The sequence below is a fragment of the Pelodiscus sinensis genome, chromosome 22 (assembly GCF_049634645.1).
Source record: "Pelodiscus sinensis isolate JC-2024 chromosome 22, ASM4963464v1, whole genome shotgun sequence".
Lineage (NCBI taxonomy): Eukaryota > Metazoa > Chordata > Testudines > Trionychidae > Pelodiscus > Pelodiscus sinensis.
The window spans coordinates 4,599,987-4,622,131 of record NC_134732.1 but is presented as its reverse complement, the minus strand read 5'-3'; the positions used below and the strand labels follow the sequence as shown (position 1 = coordinate 4,622,131).

At 52.2% G+C, this 22,145-nt stretch overlaps 1 protein-coding gene across 4 annotated transcripts in view; it reads right to left on the bottom strand.

The window, feature by feature from the left end:
* STXBP1 (syntaxin binding protein 1) overlaps positions 1-21,049 on the bottom strand; it is a 65,312-nt gene extending 44,263 nt beyond the window's left edge. Inside the window, exon 1 of one of the 4 annotated variants that reach the window (XM_075905261.1) lies at positions 20,441-21,049. In XM_075905261.1, coding sequence (XP_075761376.1) covers positions 20,441-20,477 — 37 coding nt within the window. In that variant the 5' untranslated portion in view covers positions 20,478-21,049. The remainder of the gene's footprint in view (positions 1-20,440) is intronic. The other 3 variants (XM_075905260.1, XM_075905263.1, XM_075905262.1) reach the window with 3 other exon arrangements.
* Positions 21,050-22,145: the final 1,096 nt, after the last annotated feature.

The following is a 22,145-nucleotide window of genomic DNA, read 5'->3' as shown; positions in this document are numbered from 1 at the left end:
CAGGACCTACCCCATTGCAGCTCTGCATTTAAAGTGTATTAGGAGCTGGGTAGGCAGGAAGCCCAGCTCAGTTCCGGCTCGTGCCAGGTCCAGGAGCACCCCCCAGACAAGAGCTGCTGCCACCCCACACTGCTGGACAGGCAGCCGGCCTGCAAGGAGAGCTGGTTTTTGAACTGGCTCCCCTCACAGACCAGCTCCTGCCTGGCACCCCATACTGCTGCCTCGGATACAGAGGCAGCAGTGCAGAGTGGCAGGAGACTCCTCAGGAATGAGGCCGGAGAACACTGGCTGCCAGCCCCACCCATGGGGACGATAGAATAATCAACTAACTGAAAAGAATTAATGAGGTGACTCGACTATTCAATTAACCGATATTTAACATCCAGAACACCAGCCATCTTCACACTTCCGCTTTTCCCAGTACAATCCGTCCCTCCCAGAACTCTGATACACCGCTGGGCTGTACGACTAAACCAGAAAAGAAAGTACATCTAAAGAGCAACATTGATGGGAAAGCAGCATATGCTATATGGTTTGTCATTTTCCTCTCTGTGTCTTTTGCTTCCCAGAAAGTTTTGCTAACATGCAACCTGAGATATGATTGGGGACACTAAACAAAGAATTCAGCATCCCGTGTTGTTGGTTTTTTTTTAAATTGCTTTACATGAAAAAATCAGAGGAGAAATCTGTCACTAACGGACAGATCTTGCCAGTACTTATGACGATGAACAATTTTACCCACTGACCTCAAAGCCATGTGAGTAATTACACATGCTTAATTGGTTACTGGGTCAAGCCCCAAATGAGGACTAAAAAGAACTGAAGCGCAGAACCAGAAGTCACTAGTAATTTAGGATGACCAATGCAAGAGACCTTAAAGCGCTGAGCACCTGCCCCCAGAAAAACAGACACACCCAAAATCTTGGCCTCTGGATTAATATCTCTATTTATTAGTTTTCATTCTGAACCAACAGGCAGTGGGTAGCCTATGGACGCCTACTGCACAAGGTCCAGACAACAGCGCCAGGCCAAAGCCCTTTAGACATGCCAAGGAAATGGTCAACTTTACAAACAAGGAATTCCGTCCCGACTCTGGGAGGAGGAGCGATAAAACCACACCAACACAAGACCATCCTCGAGCAAAGTCATTCTTTCCATACAAAGGGAACAGTTGTGTCTCACACTGGCCTTTCTTCCCAAAGGAACCCTTTGCAAACTAGATGTACCATTCACTCATTGCCTAACTGCAATGTACCCAGCTCTGGATTAGAATGTGGCCTTGTGCCACAGTCCAGCCCTATGCATCTATATAATGAAGTACATGAGTGAGACATACTTACCAGCAAACAGCTCAGCAAGATTGGTATGTGGACAGGAGTTAACCAGGGGAGAGCAGCACGAGGCAGAAAGGGGGACAGAAGATGATTCCCTGGAAGGGGATCTCTCTAGAGCTGGCTGAAAATGTTCTGATACAAGGTTATTACTTTGGAAATTGCTGAATCATGTCAAATGAAATGTCGCAGAAATGTCCGTTTGGACCAAATTTCATGGGAAAAAATCAGACTGGAATGTTCCAAACATTCTTACCTTCTCTGAATGGATCCTTCCCATTTTCCATTTTGAAATGACTTCTTGGAACAAAACAGTTTGATTGTATCAGACCATTTCAATCGAGCCAAAATGATTATTTTCAGAATTTCACCTCACAGGAAATGTCCCTTTTCTTTTGCTCGTGTTCCATGTTGGAATGGAGTTTCTTTTCAAACTCATAGAATTTCCCACAAAGAAGGAAAATCTGGGAGTAACCCAGCTCTGGTCCTCTCCCCTCTGAGTCCATAGGGCCATTTTGCTTTGCTACGAGAGGTGCCTGGTTCTATATGAGTCAGGAAACAGAGGCCAAGAATGAAAAGCTTGTGATATCTTCTTACCTCCCTGCACCACTGAAATCTCTGGGGCTGTGTCTACACTGGTGCGATCTCGCGCCAAAGTGGCCGCTCTTGCGCCAAAACTTGCTGCCTGTCTACACTGGCCGCGTGTTCTTGCGTAAGTACACTGACGTTCTAATGTATGAAATCGGGGCTTCTTGCACCAGCACTCTGACGCTCCCGCTCAGGATGATAGGAATTACTATAGAAAACTTTCTGGGTGTCTGGCTGGTGAGTCTTGCCCACATGCTCAGGGTTTAGCTGATCGCCACATTTGGGGTCGGGAAGGAATTTTCCTCCAGGGTAGATTGGCAGAGGCCCTGGAGGTTTTTTGCCTTCCTCTGTAGCATGGGGTACAGATCACAGCTGGAGGATTCTCTGCATCTTGGGGTCTTCAAAGTATTTGAAGGCTTCAATATCTGAGATATAGGTGAGAGGATTATTCTAGGAGGGGGTGAGTGGGATTCTGTGGCCTGCACTGTGCAGGGGGTCAGACTAGATGATCATAATGGTCCCTTCTGACCTTAAAGTCTTAAAGTCTATGAATAAGCCCTCTTGCGCAAGAGCTCTTCCTGAAGAGGCCAGTGTAGACAGGCAACATGAATTTCTTGCGCAAGAATGCCCGATGGTTAAAATGGCCATTGGAGCTTTCTTGCACAAGAGAGCGTCCACACTGGCATGGATGCTCTTGCGCAAAAGCACATGCCAGTGCAGACGCTCTCTTCTGGAAGAGTTTTTGTGTGAGAACGCGCCAGTGTAGACGTGGAGTTTTGGCATCATGTCAACGAAGCCTAACCTCCCCATTCTAAGGCAGACATAAAAGACAAACTTTCACTCTCTGCCCTGCAGTGTTACTGTGGGACCTCCTAAACAGCTGTGGGGTTTTAGGTAGTGGCCCCAATAGATCATGCCTGCTTCTTGAGGTGCTTTGGCTTTCAGGTGCTACATGAGTGGAAGTCTAGAATCATGGACATCGGTAAAAATATTGCAGGACTCCCCAGCTATAATATTCATGCTGTAAAACGCTGCCTGGGAGGAAGATGGTACGGCAAATAAGGCCTGTTGTTCACAAATTATGATCATGGTTGATTGGCATCCACTGCAGTAAAACGAGAGGAAGCGCTGCTCTACTCGTGCCGAGATCCCAGTGCTGTGGGCTGGGATAGTCTATTTGACAGGACCCTACAACAATCATTTGGGTGGTTCGTAGCACTTGGGAAAGCGAGGAGCTCAGTGCTTTGGGCAATGCCAGATGTCATGCCGTCATAAACCGTTCAAGTCACACACCCAGCCTGCTCGTGTGCCCAAGTCTCGTCCTGCAGCTTATCCTGCTGCCTTAAAATGGATACCCACACCCAGCTCTGTCATGAGGACAGCCTGACATAATGGGTAGGGTGCTTCTCTGGGACTTGAGAAACCTGTGTATAATTTGCTGCTCTGCCACAGACATGCTGTGTCACCTTAGGCATGTCTCTTAGCTTCTCTATGCCTCAGTTCCCCCTCTGTGCAACAAGTATAATAGCACTGTCCTGCCTCCCAGACTGTTGTGAGATGCTCAGATAACGTGGTCCTGGGATCCAAGGTAAATAGATGTCTACTAATTACTACATGGAGACCATTAAATATATTGAAACTGTTGCATTTCCATCCAAGTTCCCATAGTGATGTATTAAACCGCAGCGCAGTAAAGCCTACAGACACCATGTGGAATTTTCCTCTGCTGAGGCCTTGTAATAAAAATTGGCTTAATAATTAATGGATTTAAATGTAGGCTGGATGTATTCAGTATCTGCTTGCCTTAGAAGCTTTTTCTGCTTGTGGTCTGGCCTGGGAAAGAACTGATACCATAAGTCCTGGGCAATCTATACCCCATGCCACTTGGCCTTTATGTGTGTTGGGAGAGGGGGAGAGTAGAGGCTAGGGGGAATTTGTGAGAGCATCACACTATCTTCTAGGGGTCTTGCCCTACAAGTGAAACAGGGTCCTGTCCAACCAAGTAGCAGGATCAGAGGACCTGACCAGCCCTGAAACATATTTCTGCCAAATGGATATGTGCTAATGGGGAGGTATCTCTTTAAGAGACCCATGAAGAGTGGGAGGAGTGAGTTGTGTCTGGGGCTTAGGTGCTGGGCAGAGTTAGCACCCCACACCCAGCAGCTCCTGGAAATGGGGATGGTAGTTTGGGGTCTGCTCCAATGGTTCTGTCCCTCTTGCTGGGCAGCTCAGGCAGGGTGCCCTGGGTGAGTTGAGAGAAGCTGAGTCAGGAGCAGAAAGCAGGCTGCCGGCCCTTGCTCTGCAGCAGGTTAGTGCTATTGCTAACTACCAGGGAGCATGGGCAGAGTTAACTGCAGTAAGGAGAAATAACTTCTCCTGTTTTAACTGCACGCTTGGAATGCTGGTTTGATTTCAACCTAGCTGTCTAGTTAAATTTCTCAGCTCCTGTGATTCATCAGCCGTTCTTTTAACATAGCAACGGGCAAAATGTCATTTCTACCTCGCTATTCTCCAGTTTTGTATTTTCTTGTAACAGGGTTTTCTTACAATCAGTATATCTGTGACTCAACTGAGTGACTGGTTAACCAGTGAGTGGCTGGATCGCAGGGATCCCCAGCAGAGGAAAAGTCTGCCTGGATTTCAGCTGAGGATTCCTGCAAGCAGTGGAGGGAAGATGGTTCAGACTCAGCCGATTCTGAAGATCTGGGGTTCGGAGACGGTAACTGAGACACAGGTGAACTAAACCTAAGCTTGTGGGGTCTCTCGGGTTCTGATTTGTGGGGACTGAATGGTTCAAATGTTACTTTTGGTTTTTTCTTTATGTTTATTGTAACTGCAGCTAATGTCTGTGGGTGGTAAAGTAGCTGTATTCTGTTGTAAAAACAAGGTTTTGTTTATAAAATTTATAAAGTTATGTAATGTATTTAGTTCCTTTTGGGACCTCAAGCGGCTGACCCTGTGCAATCTTCGGTGAAAATCCGTAGAGGCTAAACTCTGGGTCTCTAGCTACTTTTCTATGGGAGTTGGGCTTTTAAGACACTGGAGAAGGGTGCTGAAGTCTAGCCTGCCTAAGGTTACGCTAACAATTTGTTGAGACATCTGCAGAGATTCCCCTGGGCCACAGGTTCAAATCCAGCCCATCTCTGCAGTGACTGACAGTTACCACCACCTGGTGACTTCCCAACAGCTGACATGCAATAAATTAGCACTTCCCGTTCAGTCTCTAGTGGACAAGTGTCCACATCACCACAAATGTGGCCCTAGTGGACAACCTGAGCAAGGAGGCCCAGAGCTGAGGGGGCCAGGTGGCTGAACAACCACCTCACCCTTTACATGGGCACCTATGACAATCCCATCTGCTCCATCTGCTCACTCTTTCAGAGACAGGGAGTAAGCGAGGCCAATTAGCTCACCTGGTTGCACTTGGGGGCTGGGCCAGACCCAATTAAGGATAAACCCAGCTGGGTGGCTGGTACAAAGCAAAGGGGACTATCAGGGGAGTGGAGTGACTAGGGGAGTCCAGGGGAGAGTTGGCGCTGGCATCTGGTTCTGTATGCAGGAGGCTCGGGGAGACCCACAGCAGCAAGTGGGGAGCCTGGATCAAAGGCATGGGGCTGAACTCCCAGGGCACGAGCTGGGGGAGGTGTTCAGTGGAGACACAAGGGAAATGTAAGAGAGATGAACAATCAAAATTGAAGAGGGCCGAAGTTGGTACCTTTATTGTGGGATTTATTGGGGATTCTCGGGGACAGCCCTGGCCCTGGCAGGAGGGTGACATGAGGGGGCTATGGTAGGAAGAGGTCCAGGGAGGCGGCAGCACGGAGACTTGTGGAGCAAACTGTGGCTGCTGGAGATAGGTCCCTGGACTGAGCTCTAATGTTGTCGATGGGCCGGGTTCCCCTACCAGCCAAAGGGCCAGTGAGGGGAATGAGCTCTACCAGTGCAAATACCATGGAGTCCAGCGTTGTGGCCAAAGACCAGATGTAGGGACACTGGACTCCTTAGGGTTCGGACTTTGTGAACTTTGGAGGAGGTGCAGCTAAATCACGAGGTGATGGCTGCAGGGCTGAGTCCCAGAAGAGGCAGACTAGTGTGGGACAGCAGCGATCATCAGCAGGGGGCGCTAGAGAGCTGCAGCTATGCCACGTCCAGCCACGAGGCAGGGCACCAGCCACGAGGTAGGGCACCAGCCACCAGTGTGGGACAAATCCCCAGACCATAGTCCAGGCTTCTGCCTCTGCAGCTCCAGGAGTAACTCCATCAGCTGGTGGCAGCCGCTGGCCGTCCTCCATGCGAATCAGGCATCAGAAAAGGGTCAGAACCCTGAGCCAGCGCGTTCCCTGGGCTGCATCTTCTCCTGTGCGGACGCAGAGCCCTCTCTGGTCCCCAGGGCTCCCTGTTCAGCGGATTTCATCAGCACTGACGTCGGTGGATTATTTACTCATTAAGCCATAGGTGACAAAAACCTCTGGAGAGCGACGTGCCCAGGAGGAGCCTTAGTTCTGCATATATCCGACCTGCCTACAACCACTGGATCAGCCATTTCAGCTCCGGCTCTGGATTCCTGGGCCCATTCCAGTGCTCTGGGCTGCTGCCTGGCACAACTAGGATGCCGAGGTGCTGTACAAGAGGCAGCACTACATTTGAACCTCTTTGATGTGGGGAAATAGGCTTTGCCAGATTAAAGATTTTGCCAGGCCCGGGAGGGTGCTGCAGGATCTGGGCATGAGCGAGGTGCTTACTGGCACCCCACTCCCAGGGGCACACATGGCTCTGCTGTGGTTCCCCCAGCTGTGGGGGAGTCACTTCCTCCTCACCACTGGTGTTCCTGCATTAGGGACACCTGGAGTAGAGCGGTTAAAGTGCATCGCTAAGTTACAGATGGGGAAACTGAGGCACAGAGTGGCAGGTGCTCCCTGGAAGGGGAGCGGATTCCCTAGTGCTGCAGGTTAGGCCTCTGGCTCCTGGCTGGCTTTGCCCCCCAGGTTCTCTCCCTTGAATAGCAAAAAGGACACAGAGCTCCAGTCTCTTTCCGTGGGGGCGGAGTGGCTGCAGCTGGGATCCAGGAAGCACAGATCTGTTAGATGTGAGCAAGCGCTGAGGAGTCCCAGGGGCCTGTCTGTGCAGCTGGGGCCGTAGTGGGGCTGCCGGGTAAAAGGACCCTTCACGTTCCTGGCTGGCTCTTTGCTAAAGGGCAAGGGTGGGAGTGGCAGGGGACAACTCAGCACTCGTGTAAGCTGGCACAACGACCTTGGCCTCCTTGGGCAGGGGCGAGGGTTGAAAGTGGGTTAGCGTGAGGGGAAACTCTCCCTGTTTCTGTTGGAGTCCCCGGCGGGGGGGGGAGGGAGGGGTTGTTATGGAGCTAAAACCCCCAGCAGGGCGGCACAGCTTCCGGGGGGCCCAGGAGACTGCACTGAGCGAGCCTGCAGCTCCCCATGAGCCACTATGCTAAAATCCATCTCGCCCATCAGCCTGCACTGCAGACTTTCCAGCCAGCCCGGGCGCAGAGCTGGGGGCTGCCTCAGCTGGAGGGGGGAACAGCTGTGAGCTCGGCTGGGGTTTGGGCAGAGCTGGGAATCACGCCCACTTTGGAACAGGTGCTGTCGAGGAGAAGCCCCTTGGGCTTGGCCAGTGGGAAGCGGGTCTCGAACCATTTCCTGTGACCCTGACCTGAGGGGGAAGGGTAGCTGCCAGGGACCCTGGCCATGCTGCCTGCCTCTCCAGCAAGCAGAGCGGCAGCGGCGGCAGCGGAGACACACCCAAGGTTTTCCAGATTTCCTGGCCAACGAATGCTTCGGAGCCGCAGTCTCCAAGGAGGTGAATTCGCCCTGTGGCTTCTGCACAGGTATGGCCATGGCAGCCCTGCCCTCTGGGTAAAGGGGAGTTTACTCCTCTAGCCTCCAGCTGAATCCAGCCTCATACAAACTGCCCGAGGCAGGCGGTCTCCTCCCCTCCAAAACAGCCCCGCCCCCTCTCCCCACTGAGCTGATTCATCTCCCTGCCCCCCATCCCTCTGCCCCGGGTAGCACTGCGGATGTGTCTGGGGCCAGGCACTGCAGCGGCTCCAGGAGCAGGAGCCTGGCCCATGGTGGGGCTGTAGGCCTGGCTGTGTGGGCAGAGGCCTGGCCCATCCTGAGTCAGCAGCACCTTTCCCCTCCCAGAGCTGCCCCGCCTCCCACCCCGGCTGCTGGGCATCTTTTCATGGGAACGGGCCTCTCTCCTGCTGGGCTGGCAGGGCACGTCCGGACTGAGGGGCTGCCTCAGGCTGGCACTGCCCAGGGCGTGGGGGGAAGGGAAGTGAGACAGTCCGAGCAGAGATTGAGGCTCTGTGGAACCCCACGGCCAGACACACACACACCTGCAGCCATGCCCTTTGCTGCGTACCCACTGCCCCTGCCCCTCACTCCTCCCCCCCGCTCCCCATTCCATGAGCTCCCATGGACACAGGCCAGAACAGGAACTGGGGACGCAGAAAGAGGACGAGCAGCGGCGGGAGGCCAGCAGCCAAGCAGCTGGCAGGGCAGGGGTGCCAGGGCCCGAGGATGCCGAGGGGGCTATGCCCCGGCTGCCCTTGGGGTATTGCTGGACTTGCCTCTCAGTCGGAGCCTCCTCAACAGCCCGCCCTGCCCGGCCAAGGCGCGTCGCCGTGTCCGGAGCAGGTGGTTGGTTGGCGGGAGGTTGCTGGAGAAGATGCTTCCTATCCCCTGGCTCAGCACTGCCTGGCAGGAGCCATTTGGACCCTTTGCGGGTCTCGTTTTGTCCGTGGGGGCCTAGGCCTGGCACAAGCAGCTGCCTGAAGATGCAGGTTTGGAGAGAACAAGCTGGCAGGGCGAGGGGTTCTCGCTGCAGCCCCGGCAGAGTCCTCTCTGCACCGAGTGCAGCCAGGCCGGTCCCTGCTGGCTGCAGGCGGGCGGCTGTCTCCGGCAGTCACCTGCCAGCCTTGGAGCCCAGCAAGAAGTTTCCTCTGCCCCCAGCTCAGCAGGCCTGGGCACCGGCCCACGGTTCCGTCAGATCCCACGCTGCGTCTCCTGCCCAGCGACAGGGATAGATAGGTCAGTCGTTCGGGGCAGCCCCATAAACTGACTTCACCATCCACCGGCTCTGTCGGAAAGTGCCCCTCTATGGCTGCTGGGCTGGTCAGTGCACTCCCCTAGCGGCTGCACCGCCCCGCTCGAACGCACCCTTTTGTGTTGGGCAGTGCCGGGCACCAGCTCTTCCCTCCCCCCCCAGTATCTGGAATAGTAACAGCAGCAAAGCCTAACTCTTCTGTGGCGCTTTCCATCCACAGCCCTCAAAGCGCATCGCCAAGAAGTGCAGTAGAGTTATCCCCATCAGACAGGTGGGGAAACTGAGGCACGGGGGTGCCGTGACTTGCCCAAGCAGAGCTGCTCTCTCACACATGTGGCTGAAAGTAGCCTGCAGGCTGGGGACGAGGTGGTTTGGTTCAGATTTCTGTACACCCTGTCCTTTGCTGGGCAGGGCTAGCCGAGCCCCTGCTGCACCAGATCAGCCCCTTGAGTTTCGGATGCCCTCTGGTACCTGCCAGTGTCAGGTACCAGGACTGGGAGGAGGCATCTCACCTGGGACCACACGCCATGATTAAATGAACCCTTTCAACAGCCACAATCCCCCCCCCCCAACCAGTGTGTCCTGGGCCCAGCCTGGGGAAACACTCGGGGCCCGGTGTGGGCTATGTGGCTCTCCCGCAGCGTTGGGAAGCGGCGAAACTAGGCGCTCTGATGAACTTCCTCTCGGGCTGCCCACGGGCAAGAGGTGGGAGCACGTGTGTGTCCATCAATAACGTGAATGAAACTACTCTGGCTTCACACCACTGTAACCAAGAGACGGATCAAGCCTATTATCTGCAATGACACAGGTTGTGGGGACAGGGTGTACCAGCCATGTACAGCCTCTCCTGGAGGTCCTGCTGCCTTGGTGCCCTAGGAAGCTGTCCTGGAAGGGAAAAGCAGCACATTCATACCTCCAGGAGCTACTAGAAAGACCTCCCTGGATCAGCTGCTGGTTGAACCAGCGATACTTGGTCCTCCAGTGGCTAGAGGGCCTGGAGTATGCAGAGGCCAATCAGAGGCCAGCAGGCCAGATAAAAAGAGGGCTGCTGCTTTCAAAAGCTGTTCTACATAAGGCTCTCCCTGTGTCAGCCCAAGAAACCCGGGTTGGTGAAGTGCCTTTTGGCTGGACCAGAGAAGGATTGTTGATAAATTCTTTAATGCCGGGGCATTAAATTATTTCCTGCAAAATGAAGGTGAACCTGTTCTACTGGATGCCTCAGAGGAAGCGGCTATAACTAAGGTCATGGAAGAAATGTTTTTGGTGTCCATTCATCCCACAGTGCTGGATGTTATCAGCATACACATGCCTGCACGCTCTCACCAATTTGTGTCTGGTATCTTCAGGCCAAGCTGCTCTTAAATGTCTGTTTATTAAGAAGCAGGGGCGATGCAAGCCACGACAATGCCACTTCTTTATGCTAGAGAAAAAATTGTTAATCCAAATGGCCAAGAGTGAAGATTTCTCCTCTCTTATCGATCGCCCTTTTTCGATGAGACGTGAGGTCTTAAGTAAGTGATGGGGACAAATCATAAGGCTGCAGCCAGCTCCTCAGATATCTTCTGTGTTTCCTCCAATCCATCATTCTTTCCAAATTAATTTGTCTCTTGGGGTGATTTGCATGGCACTGATGGGACTGCCTGGATCATTTAAAAGTTAGCCATGAGGTGGCCTGTAAGAAATAGAACTTGTATGTCACCCCAGGAGGCGGGGTGTTTTATGTATAACAGCCATGCAGAGCAATCTTTCACTGAGCCTTTCAAATAAGTACAGTTTGCTTGACAGAGTGTCTGATCCTCCTGCCATTAGCATCAATGGCAAATCTCCATTTGACATTGATGGTGCAACGGTAGAGCTGTTCAGAAGAGTGGCATAAATTCCTCACGCAGGGTACGTCTAGATTTAAGCAGCTACCGTGACATCATGGTAGCACATCAGTGTAGGCATGGGCTACACCGATGGGAGGGGTTCTCCAGTTGCCATAGTTAATGTCACTGAGAAGTAGGGATGGGAACAACTAGTCTAGTGCTTATCAGAGAGTCGAGTTGACTAGTCGCTTCCCCTTCCACCCTCCCTTTCCCTCTGCCTCTATCAGAAAGACCCCGCTGGCCCTGTGCTCTTTTGCCTTTGAGTTGTAGCAACACCCTTAGAGCTGTTGCTACACTTCATAGGCAGAGGTGCCCTATTGACTAATCGAATAGTTGATGCAAACTGCCTCGACTATTCAATTAGTCAATTACTAGAAATGTAACATCCCTACTGAGAAGCACTACCTAAATCGATGGAATAATTCTTCTGTCGACCTAGTACAGCCACTCTCCGAGTTATGAATGAGTTATGGACCAACACTTGGTCCGTAACTCGAACTGTTCGTAACTTGGATCCTATTGAGTTACATGGCGACCGCGCTATTCGTAAGCGCGGATCGCCATTCACAACTCGGATCTGCATTTATGACCGCTTTGGTCGTAAGTGCGGATGGTCGTAAGTGGAGGTGGCCGTAAGTCGGGGAGCAGCTGTACTGTCTATACCGGGGCCAAGTTGGCTTAACAACAACTCACAGGGGTGTGGATTTTTTACACCTCTGAGAGACATAGCTATGCTGATGCAAATTCCCAGCATTCGCCAGCCCTCGGTTATGCCATATTAACTCCAGGGCAGAGCCTAGGTATAACCAAAGGCAGAATTTACTTCAAAATGTCTAATTTTACCTCTACAGCTTGTTCTCTGCATGTGGTCATTCTACAGAGATACCTTGAAGCTTATAAGGAAATTAGGAACATTGCGAAGGGAAGTTGTAAACCAATGTGCCCCTGTAATAAGACTGGTACCATAGGAACAATTGGTGTGGCTGACAAAGAATATGACTGGGAGGATACTCCCAGTTCAGCTACCAACAGTGGCTGTCAACCAATGGGAAAGACTTGCTAGGCACTCATGTTGCAGCATGTTCACAAGAGCAGTAACACACTTCAAGATGAGCAGTGCCAAGGGATGCCTGTTCTCAGCTTGGTCTTCAGCCTCAGGTCTTACAAAGAGCCCGAGACGGTGTGCTCATCCCATATAACATGCATATCGTATGATGTGATTCAGCTCCCACTTTTCAAATGTGGGGAACTCCATTGCTGTAGAATCTGAACACCCTGTAGTCATTCCCCTGGGAGATAGGGTACTGCTGTTATCCCCATTGTACAGATAAGCAACTGAGGCACCGGCCGAGTAAGTGACTGTGACATTAAGCACCTGTGTATTCACACCCTACACAGTATTGTAATCTTGGAACAAAACACACCTTTATCATTTAAAAACTAACAACTCCCTGATCATTAATACTCTTGTGTGATGTACGTAAGTGATGGTATTAAAGGTTATGGATACATGCTAGAATTATGCCTAATGGCTACGTCTACACTGGCATGATTTTTCGGAAATGCTTTTAGCAGAAAAGTTTTCTGCTAAAAGCATTTTCGGAAAAGCGCATCTAGATTGGCAGGACGCTTTTCTGCAAAAGCACTTTTTGCAGAAAAGCATCCGTGGCGAATCTAGACGCGCTTTTCCGCAAAAAAGCCCCCATCGCCATTTTTGCGATCGGGGCTTTTTTGCTGAAAACAAATCTCTGCTGTCTACACTGGCCCTTTTGTGCAAAAGTTTTTCGGAAAAAGACTTTTGCCCGAACGGGAGCAGTATAGTATTTCCGCAAAAGCACTGACAATTTTACATGAGATCGTCAGTGCTTTTGCGGAAATTCAAGAAGCCAGTGTAGACAGCTGGCAAGTTTTTCCGCAAAAGCAGATGATTTTGCGGAAAAACTTGCCAGTCTAGACACAGCCAACGTGTTTAAACAAGTTACAGTGGGGGAGGTCTAGGGTGGATATTAGGAAAAACTATTTCCCTAGGAGGGTGGGGAAGCCCTGGGATGGGTTTCCTAGGGAGGGGTGGAATCTCCATCCCTAGAGGTTTTTAAGTCCCAGCTTGACAAAGCCCTGGCTGGGATGATTGAGTTGGGGCTGGTCCTGCTTTGGGCAGGGGGCTGGACTCTTTCAGCGCTGGGATCCTATGATTCTATACCAGGGGAAGTTGGTAAACAGGTTTGCCGTAGACAAAGGAACATGTTTTCCCCGCGTAGGCATTATTTCCAACACACTGTGAAAGACAGTAAGCTTCCCAGGCTTTGACCAAACAAAGGGAGAAACAGGAGGGATGGCAGCTGTCTGTGTGTCTGTCTGCAATGAAATGAAGCCAGGTGTGACCAAGCTCCATTTACACGGAAGACTAGCAGGGGGATGGGACGCTGACAGGAAGGGGAAAACTTGCAGGAGGTCGGCCTGTCTCTTGAAACAAAGTCACTGAACTTTGGAAGACATAAGCAAGGACAGAAAGCCAAACCCAATGCAACAGAGCTCTTGCATGCTGAGAAAGATGGGTCCTTCAGCCAAAGGGGGCATTAAAGTCTCTGGAAAATGATTATAGGTGAGAAAGCATCTTGAAACAAGCCTGCATCTTGCTAGATTGTGAGTGATCACTTTCACAGGCTTGTAATCTTTTTACTTGGCATCACTTAACCTATGTCCATTATTAAGCATTTTGTTCTACTATTGATCTGAACCACTAGCGCTGTGTTTGAATTCAAATGACTGTTAACTTCAGTTAATTGGCAAGCTAGTGGATTCTGTGTTTTTAGAGGAACAAATCAACCCTATGGGCTACATCTAGACTGGCATGATTTTCCGCAAATGCTTTTAACAGAAAAGTTTTTCCGTTAAAAGCATTTGCGGAAAAGAGCATCTAGATTGGCACAGACGCTTTTGCACAAAAGCACTTTTTGTGGAAAAGCGTGCGTGCCAATCTAGACGCACTTTTGTGCAAGAAAGCCCCGATCGCTATTTCCGCCATCGGGGCTTTTTTGCGCAAAACAGTCCTGAGCTGTCTACACTGGCCCCAAGAGGGCTTTTTCCCGAACGGGAGCAGCACAGTATTTGCGCAAGAACATTGACAATCTTACATCAGATCGTCAGTGTTCTTGTGCAAATTCAAGCAGCCAGTGTAGACAGCTGGCAAGTTTTTCCACAAAAGCGGCCACTTTGGGTGTCTCGACGCAGCCTATGGTGTCTCTGCACTGCCCAGAAGAGGGCTGAACACATGGTTCTGGAGAAATCCAGGCTGGAAGTATCACTGTGCTGGTTGTAACCAAGGCTGGTGCGAGCCAGAATGTGACAGTGGTGTGTTGTTGAACCAGGGCTGTAGGTCTGCAAAGACACTCAGGGTGTGACCTGCAAGCTTGTTGCTCACTATCATTATCCCAGAGACAGCATTACTGTAGGAAAGCATTTGAGGTGGCCAAGGCTGCAGGGTAAGAGTGGACTCTACCCCCCTCTTGTCTGGGCTGTGCCCGAGCCCCATCCCAGCGACTTGCCCCAGATGATGCAGGAAGTTGGTGGCAAAGCAGGGAGCTGAACCCCCATCTCCCAAGTCCCAGGTGAACATCCCAGTCACTGGATCATCTTTCCTCTCTCGCTTGATTTTCACAGGGCAGCTGCTCTGCACGTCTGGAAGGCGGGCCGCTAACGGAGCGCCGCTTGGGCCCAGAATCACCAGCCACTTAACCTGCTCGGGGACCACCCCAAATACCCGATTCCTGTCTTAACGTATCTCCAGCACATGTTTGTTCAATCTTTACTTAAAGACCCACTTTGACTAGGCAACTGAGTTTTGCAGGTCCATTAGCTGATTGCTTCTGAGAGGCCCCATTGTGTACACACAACTACAGGTAATAGATTGTACCATTTATATGCCTCCGAAATTAGCGCAATCCATGTTCTCTAGGCTTAAAATTATTATTTCCCGCAGGGAGGGACAGGCGTAAAGCAGGCTCCCTTGACTTAATGGGGCAGGCCCTTTGAGATAACATCTCAAATTCCTAAAAGCGCTCTCCTTTAATACCTGGTCCCTGAGATGCTACCTGCAGGGTGGCACAGGTGTACTATTACACATCCCTACCATAGAAACAGGGCATAGGCTCCATCCTGCTCTCACTGAATTCAGCAGCAGAATTCCTACCAAGATCGAGGGGAGCAGGAGCAGTTTTTCCAACCCCGTGACTTGCCCCCCAGATTGCCAAACCTGAAGAGCCACTGCAGGGAGGAAGGGCCACATGTTTGATCCCACACAGGTAGCAGTGCAAATGTGCCATAGATTTGATCACTGCCAGGAGTTCCTTAATGCACCCTGCAGCACTGCCTGGAGGGGCGCATTTCCCAAAGCCCTCAATGTGTCGGGAGAAATCTGCCCCAACTCATGGCCACGGAGCACTTGGAAATCTGATCATAAGGGTAACTCGCTGTGTCCATCGCAGCCGCCATCAGCTTGGCTTGGGCTGGTCTGAAACGGGCCGGGCACATTGCTACATAAGAACGGCCAAACTGGGTTGGACCAAAGGTGGCCAATGCCCACAGTGGCCAATGCCAGATGCTCCAGAGGGAGTGAACTGAACAGAGAATCCTCACGTGATCCCTCTCTTGTCACCCATTTCCAGACGGAGGCGAGGGACACCATTCCGACCCATCCTGGCTAATAGCCATTGATGGTCCTAACCTCCGTGAATCTCGCTAGCTCTTTTTTGAACCCTGTTCAAGTCCTGGTCTTCACAAGTGTGAAACACCAGAGAAAACATTGGACTTGCGGCCAAGCTCCGGGCGGGAGTGGAGCATGAGGGAGACGCTCTCTTTTTAAACTCCAGTTGGAAAAGTAAAAATGAAATGGGAGCAGAACAAATTAAACCAGAAAAGTCTGATAAATGAAGGATGCACCGTCAGGTTTCGCTGCTGAGCAGTGTCGCTACAGCCAGAATTTCCTTTCCTACCTCTCATGAACTGGGGGGAGGCTCAGACAAATGTAGAATCTCTCCCCGCTGAGACTTTAAGGGCAGGTTCTCGCTGCCTTGCACCTTGGGGGTCAAATGAGCCCGTGCAAGTGGATGTGAAATGTGAGCAAATCAGGATTCTCCCCTCCCAACGGCAGCAAGGTACCGCTGGTATAAAAAGGTATTTGGTCACCTCTTTGATTTCAGCAGACACTGGGGCCCTAAGCCCATAACAGCCATACTGGGTCAGACCAAAGGTCCAGCTAGCCAGTGGTGGCCCGTCAATTCAGGCGAACTAGGCGATCGCCTAGGGCACCAAGATAAATGGTCAATGAGGACTTTGGAGGCCGGGGCGCCAATCGCGTGTTTCTCCTAGGGCACCAGTTGCCAGCAGCTCGTCTAGGGCCGTTCCTGCACCTAGCTCAGCAGCCTGTCTGCCGACAGTGGCCAATTCCAGGTGTCCCAAAGGGAGGGAACACAACAAGTAATGCTCACATGATCCCTCCCCTGTCACCCATTTCCAGACAAAACCCCTCCAAGAATCTAAGCCAAGTGACTACCCGAGGGGCAAAACTGTAAGGCTGCATCTAGACTGGCATGATTTTCCGCAAATGCTTTTAACAGAAAAGATTTCTGTTAAAAGCATTTGCGGAAAAGAGCGTCTAGATTGGCACGGACGCTTTTCCGCAAAAGCACTTTTTGCGGAAAAGCCTCCATGCAAACTAGACACGCTTTTCCGCAAAAAAAATCTGAGTTGTCTACACTGGCCCTTTTGCGCAAAAGCTTTGCTCAAAAGGACTTTTGCCGGAACGGGAGCAGCATAGTATTTCCGCAAGAAGCACTGATTTCAGACAGTAGGAGGTCAGTGTTCTTGCAGAAATTCAAGTGGCCAGTGTAGACAGCTGGCAAGTTTTTCCGCAAAAGCAGCTGCTTTTGCAGAAAAACTTGCCAGTCTAGACACAGCCTAAGATTCAGCCTGTTGAACATAATTCAGGCCAGATTTTCAAAGCGCTCATACGAAGCCAAGGTTTGATCATTTTTTGACACATCCCAAACTGAGAATTCAGTGTCCTACAGCACCACTAGCATGAACACGCTGCCCCTCTGGAATGTATTTGTGACACTCACGTGAAAAGCCACGCACCATGCTAGATACAGTCAGACATCAAACAAGGAAGCTAAAATAGGGGATGCTACAGATGGGCAGTATGGTTGCTGGTATCTTGGTGGAGATTTCCCAAGCACACAGGGGACTCTTCACACACGGCTTCTCTTCATTCTAATACAAAAAGTGTCTTCAGATCTTCCTTTAGACTGCCTCTTTGAATCGACACTGATGTTACATTGGCTTGTTTCTGACAGCCACAGGTTTCTAAAGGTCTCGAAAGATCCTAAATCAATGTAAAAAAGGTCTCAGTCCCGATCTACACTGTGTGTTAATTTCAGTCCTTGCATTTCCTGCGTGGCACAAGTTCATTTCTTTTAAAGGAAAAAAACAAAGAACAAGCAGGGAATCTAAATGCAAAGAGGAGAAAGAGCAAATCCCAGGAGCGGGCAGTTGCTGAGGGTAATGGAGCTACAGCATTTACGGCCTGCTCTCCTCTAGCTGCGCAATGAACCGCTCATCTGCTGGGTGGGAGACCTCCGCCACGTCAGCTGAGGAGAGGCTGCCGCTTCCGTCCAACAGGCCTAAGAGGCGTGAAGGAGCAGGCTGCCAGCGGCCCTAGGGAGGAAGAAAATGGCCTAGCACCTGGCGGGGGAGGCGACGACCTGAAATAGCTGTTACTCTGTCAGCTCTTCCGGGCCCAATGTACACAGGGACCCAAAGGCCGAGAGCAAGTGAAGTGAATCAAATGATGGAGGCGGGATAAGAGGTCTGGGGAATGGGCAGAGGATGGGATGAAGAGGCCTTCTGAGCAATGGGGAGGCTAATGCTCCCCAACTCATCTGCTCTCCCCTGCACCCTCACACAGTCTGTATCAGAGGCAGCAGCGTGGGGCCACAGGCAGCCAGTCTGTGAGGGGAGCTGGTTTTTAAACTGGCTCCCTCACAGACCAGCTCCCGCCTGGCACCCCGCGCTGCTGGCAGGGGGCTCCTCGGGAGTGGGGCCAGAGCGCACTGCCTGCCAGCCCTACGCCCGGGGAGTACAGAATTCATGAGGTTAATCGACTATTCAGTTAACTGATATTTAGCATCCCTAGGCTGGACCATTCCAAGGAGACCGAGAGCAAACTCTCCAAGGTCCTGATCCTACAATGAGAGCTCCCTGTAGGCAGAATCCCAAGCCCCAGTGAAGCCAACGATGGTCAGACAGCATGGAATTCCTGGACAATCAGAGTCCAAACTTCCTGTGCTCTATGCAGCATTCCCTGCCCGGGGATACAGAACCTACCATTAATATTATAGATACGCAGATTTCTCAATTTGTCTTCAGCTAGATGGATACCCTGCTGCGGGTTCTTTTGCATATTGGAAAGACTCTGTTGAGGCAGGTACTGTGCAGTTTGTTATAAAAGCCTGAAGGATAAAGAGCTGCCTACAGACAAATGTCCCTCACTGTAGTTGGAACAAGAAAGTGTGTGTATGTGTGATGGTTCATATTGTCTTCATGCAAAGAAAGAAAATGTGTAAAAAGTCCATCGTATTCCAGCTACTGGTCTTGGTTCAAGCAATGGAAGGTCTAGAAGGTCCATTTAGCTCATGACTGGGAGTTTTGACGGAGGATGAGACCTTTCATTTTTCTAAGGCACGTTTGGTTACGGAACGCAGTGCTACACTGGACATCCCATCGGTTTCATAACCTACTTCCCCCACGCCAGCGAATGAAAGAGGACATTCAAGCGCAAGCAAATTAACTGCAGCAAAACATTTTCAATTCCATCCCCCGCCCCATCGGATTATCTTGCAGCAGCGGAACCAAAGGATTTTTTTTTCCTGACTCAAATATCAAAACGACTTCCCAGCACACTGTGCAAGCTGACAGAGCAGTAGATGCTGAGCTGCAGGTTTCTGGGAAACACAAGCAGAGCGAGACTGGTGCAGAGCTGTCTATTAGCTCTCTGGGCAGGTGATTTCTTGGAACAAAGCAGGACATCAATCGAATGGGATCATCCCACCAAACAGTCACACCACCCTGCTCCCGCCACACCATCTGCAGCCTGGAGCCAATGCTGTGGAGGGGAGGATTGTTAAATAAGACACTGTCTTCTTACTGCACATAGCTCCAGCCGTGCTTTCTCTGTATCCAAAACTGTTACACCTTACGTGTATTTCTCCCATCCCTGCAGCTAAGCAAAATAAAAACTAGCTAAACGATGAATTTTTAAAGCCATACTTTGCCAGGTTTCTGTTGAAGATGAATTCTTTTCCAGAGAGCCACGGATGTATGTGATTCAAGACAGAGGGACTCGGAGGAAGTTGCCACCATTTTATACCATTTTTGTTGTTAGTTGTTTAGGCATAAAAGTTTCTAGGGTAATTATTATGGCCTGACGAATGCAGGCCTGCTGTACTGGAATTTCCCACTGCCCGGCTTGCAGATGCTCTGAATCCTGTAAGACCCTTAGTTTTGATACTAAAAATAACATCATCTTTGAGGGGAATTTAGGATTTCCCCCCAAATCTGGAGATGGTCAGCTGTGAACCAAAACCAGCACCTTGGCTCCATGCACAAGAGCTTATGCTCCACACAAAGATCAGAGCAAGTGCACAAAGAAATCCTCCAGTTGCGCCAAACCTAGAGAAGATCCAGCCTTTAGCTGAACCATTTCTTTGGGCCGCCGCCATCCCCGCTGCCTCCTTGCAGAATATTCCTGCTGGGAAGGGAGAGCTGGGTATAGCTTGCCTAGGCCGTGTCATTCGATTTTGCAGGGGGTGGGATGGGGTGGGGGAGGAATCCAGAAGGCTTTGCTCTGACACTGCAGGATTACTCTGCCTGCGCAAAATAGCGTAGCCCCTGTCTGCGAACAACAGGACTGGGAGCCTGTCACTGTGCATGTATTTATTATTGGCCTCGGGCAGAGAGCCCACCTGCCAAACGCCTCCTCCCCCTTCCCATGCCCTGAGGCTCTGCGGGGGAGGGGGGGTCTGTATTAATTCATAGCATTCCTATTTTTACTGGAATAATCACACAAAGCCACTAGGGCCCAGAGCCTGGGGAAAGGAAACAGCAGCCTGCCTGCCTTCCCTTCCCAGCACTGCAGAATAATCCAAACAGCCCCCCTCCCTCAAGCAAACTCGCCCTCCCCCATTTTCCAGCTTCCTCTCATTTGCTTTCCCTGCCCCCTCCCCGCCTGGGCGTTGATCCTGACTGCCCATTGATTGCTGAATGTATCCCCGATTGCGCATCTGCAATCCCCCCCCCCCCAGCCCCATTTGTATTTCCTTCAGCTAAAGATGACCAAGACTCCAGTCTATTTCCCCATCAGATCCTGCCCCCCCCCCAACATACACACATACCACAACACCCCCCCCCCCGGAGCTCATCTAATCTCCCAGACCCTCCCCCTCGAGGCACCCCCCCCCCATCCAGCCTCCACCGCACAGCCCAGGAAAGGGCTGGGCACCAGAAGCGGGGACAGAAGCAGCCTCTTACTTTCTCCCACCACGGCCTTGAGCCCGATGGGGGCCATGGTGCCCTGGTGCCTTCGGGTTGGGGGGGCTGCTCTCCCCCTTCTCCTGCTGCTCCTCTCGGCTTTGTACAAATCCTCTGCCCGGCAGGCTGGCGCGGCTTCGCTCTCAGCTGACTGCGAAGGATGGAGGAGATGGGGGGGCGGCCGGGAAGCTGGGGGGGGGGGGTGATGGAGAAGGGGAGGGGAGGGTGCTCCGGGACGTCACCGCTTTGCCGACCAATCGCCTCGGCGGGCTGCTGCAGCGGCCGTGGCTGGGCTGCGGCTCAGCCCCCTGGCCAGCTGGGCCGGGCTACTGCGCGCCCTGCCTCCCCCGGCCGCGGGGAGCCGCCGCTGCCTGCCTCCGGGGCTCCCGGCGGGCGGGTGGCCGGGCCCCCACGGTGCAGCGAGCCCAGGAGCCGCCCTGCATCCGCCGCAGCGCTAGCGGCCTCCCCCCCGGGACTGGTCCGGGGCGCAGCTCCTGCCCTGGCGCAGGGACTGGAGCGACCCGGGCTGGATCCGCACCCCGCGCGCACCGGCCCGATCGGGATCGCCTCGCACCCAGCCCCGTCCTGTCACCGCCCGCTGCTGCCCCCGGCTCCCGGCTCCCGGCTTAACGCGGCCTCGAGAGGGCAGCAGGGGAAAGGCAGCTTTGACCATTCAGTGTGGGGGGGGGGCTGTTGCTTCTCTGGGGGGGGAGCGGGAGAAGTACACGCAGAGTCCAGTTGCTCCTCCGGATGCTAGAGCATCGCTGGATGTATCCCCGGCTGTGCATAAGGTGGATGATGTTCAGGTCATTGCTGGATGTATCCCCGGCTGTGCATAAGGTGGATGATGTTCAGGTCATTGCTGGATGTATCCCCGGCTGTGCATAAGGTGGATGATGTTCAGGTCATTGCTGGATGTATCCCCGGCTGTGCATAAGGTGGATGATGTTCAGGTCTGTAGACACAGGGGTGGGTGGCAAAAGGCAGCCCTGGACTTTGGCCCTTACTGCATCCTGGAGCTGCGGTTTGTTTTTCTCCCTGAGGAAATCAAAGGGGACCAGATGGGGGAAATCCAGCGAGAGAGGAGACTCTAGCTCAGCCAGCCTGGGCTTCCTCCTACATTGCAGGGGCACGGCCATGGGTGGAAGTAGGACTGGGAGCTTGCCCTGCCCCCAGCCCCTCCTTCTACCCGGCTCTGCCCCCACAGGAGCCAAGACCCCCTCTCCCTCACCCGGGGAGGGCGGGCACTTGGGGACAGCAAAACTCTGCCCCCAGTGCGCCTACGGTAGGTGTTCGGGGGGCAGAGTGTGGGCAGGGCCAGGCTGGCGGTTTGGGAAGGCAAAGCCTTCCCCTGCCTAGCATACCCGCCGCCCATGGGCAAAGCCCCTCCCCCCGTAATCAGTCCCCAGCCCACAGACATCTAGGATAGAGCCTCCTCATCCTCACGTAAGAGAGATGGAGGGGGCAGTGAGCCAACCAGCAGAGAAATCTACACAGTGGAGTCAGTCAAAGAACTTTCCGCAAAGTGTCTGATCCTGGATTTTAGGTCTATAAATTGGTGAGTAAATAAAGTACCAGTAGGAAGTCAGGAGACCTGGATTCTACGCCCAGTGCAGCTCCGGTGCCTGCTGTGTAACTTGGGAAAGTCACATCAATGTGTTATGCCATGTTCCCTCCCCTTTCTCTGGTCTATTGTAGGCTCATT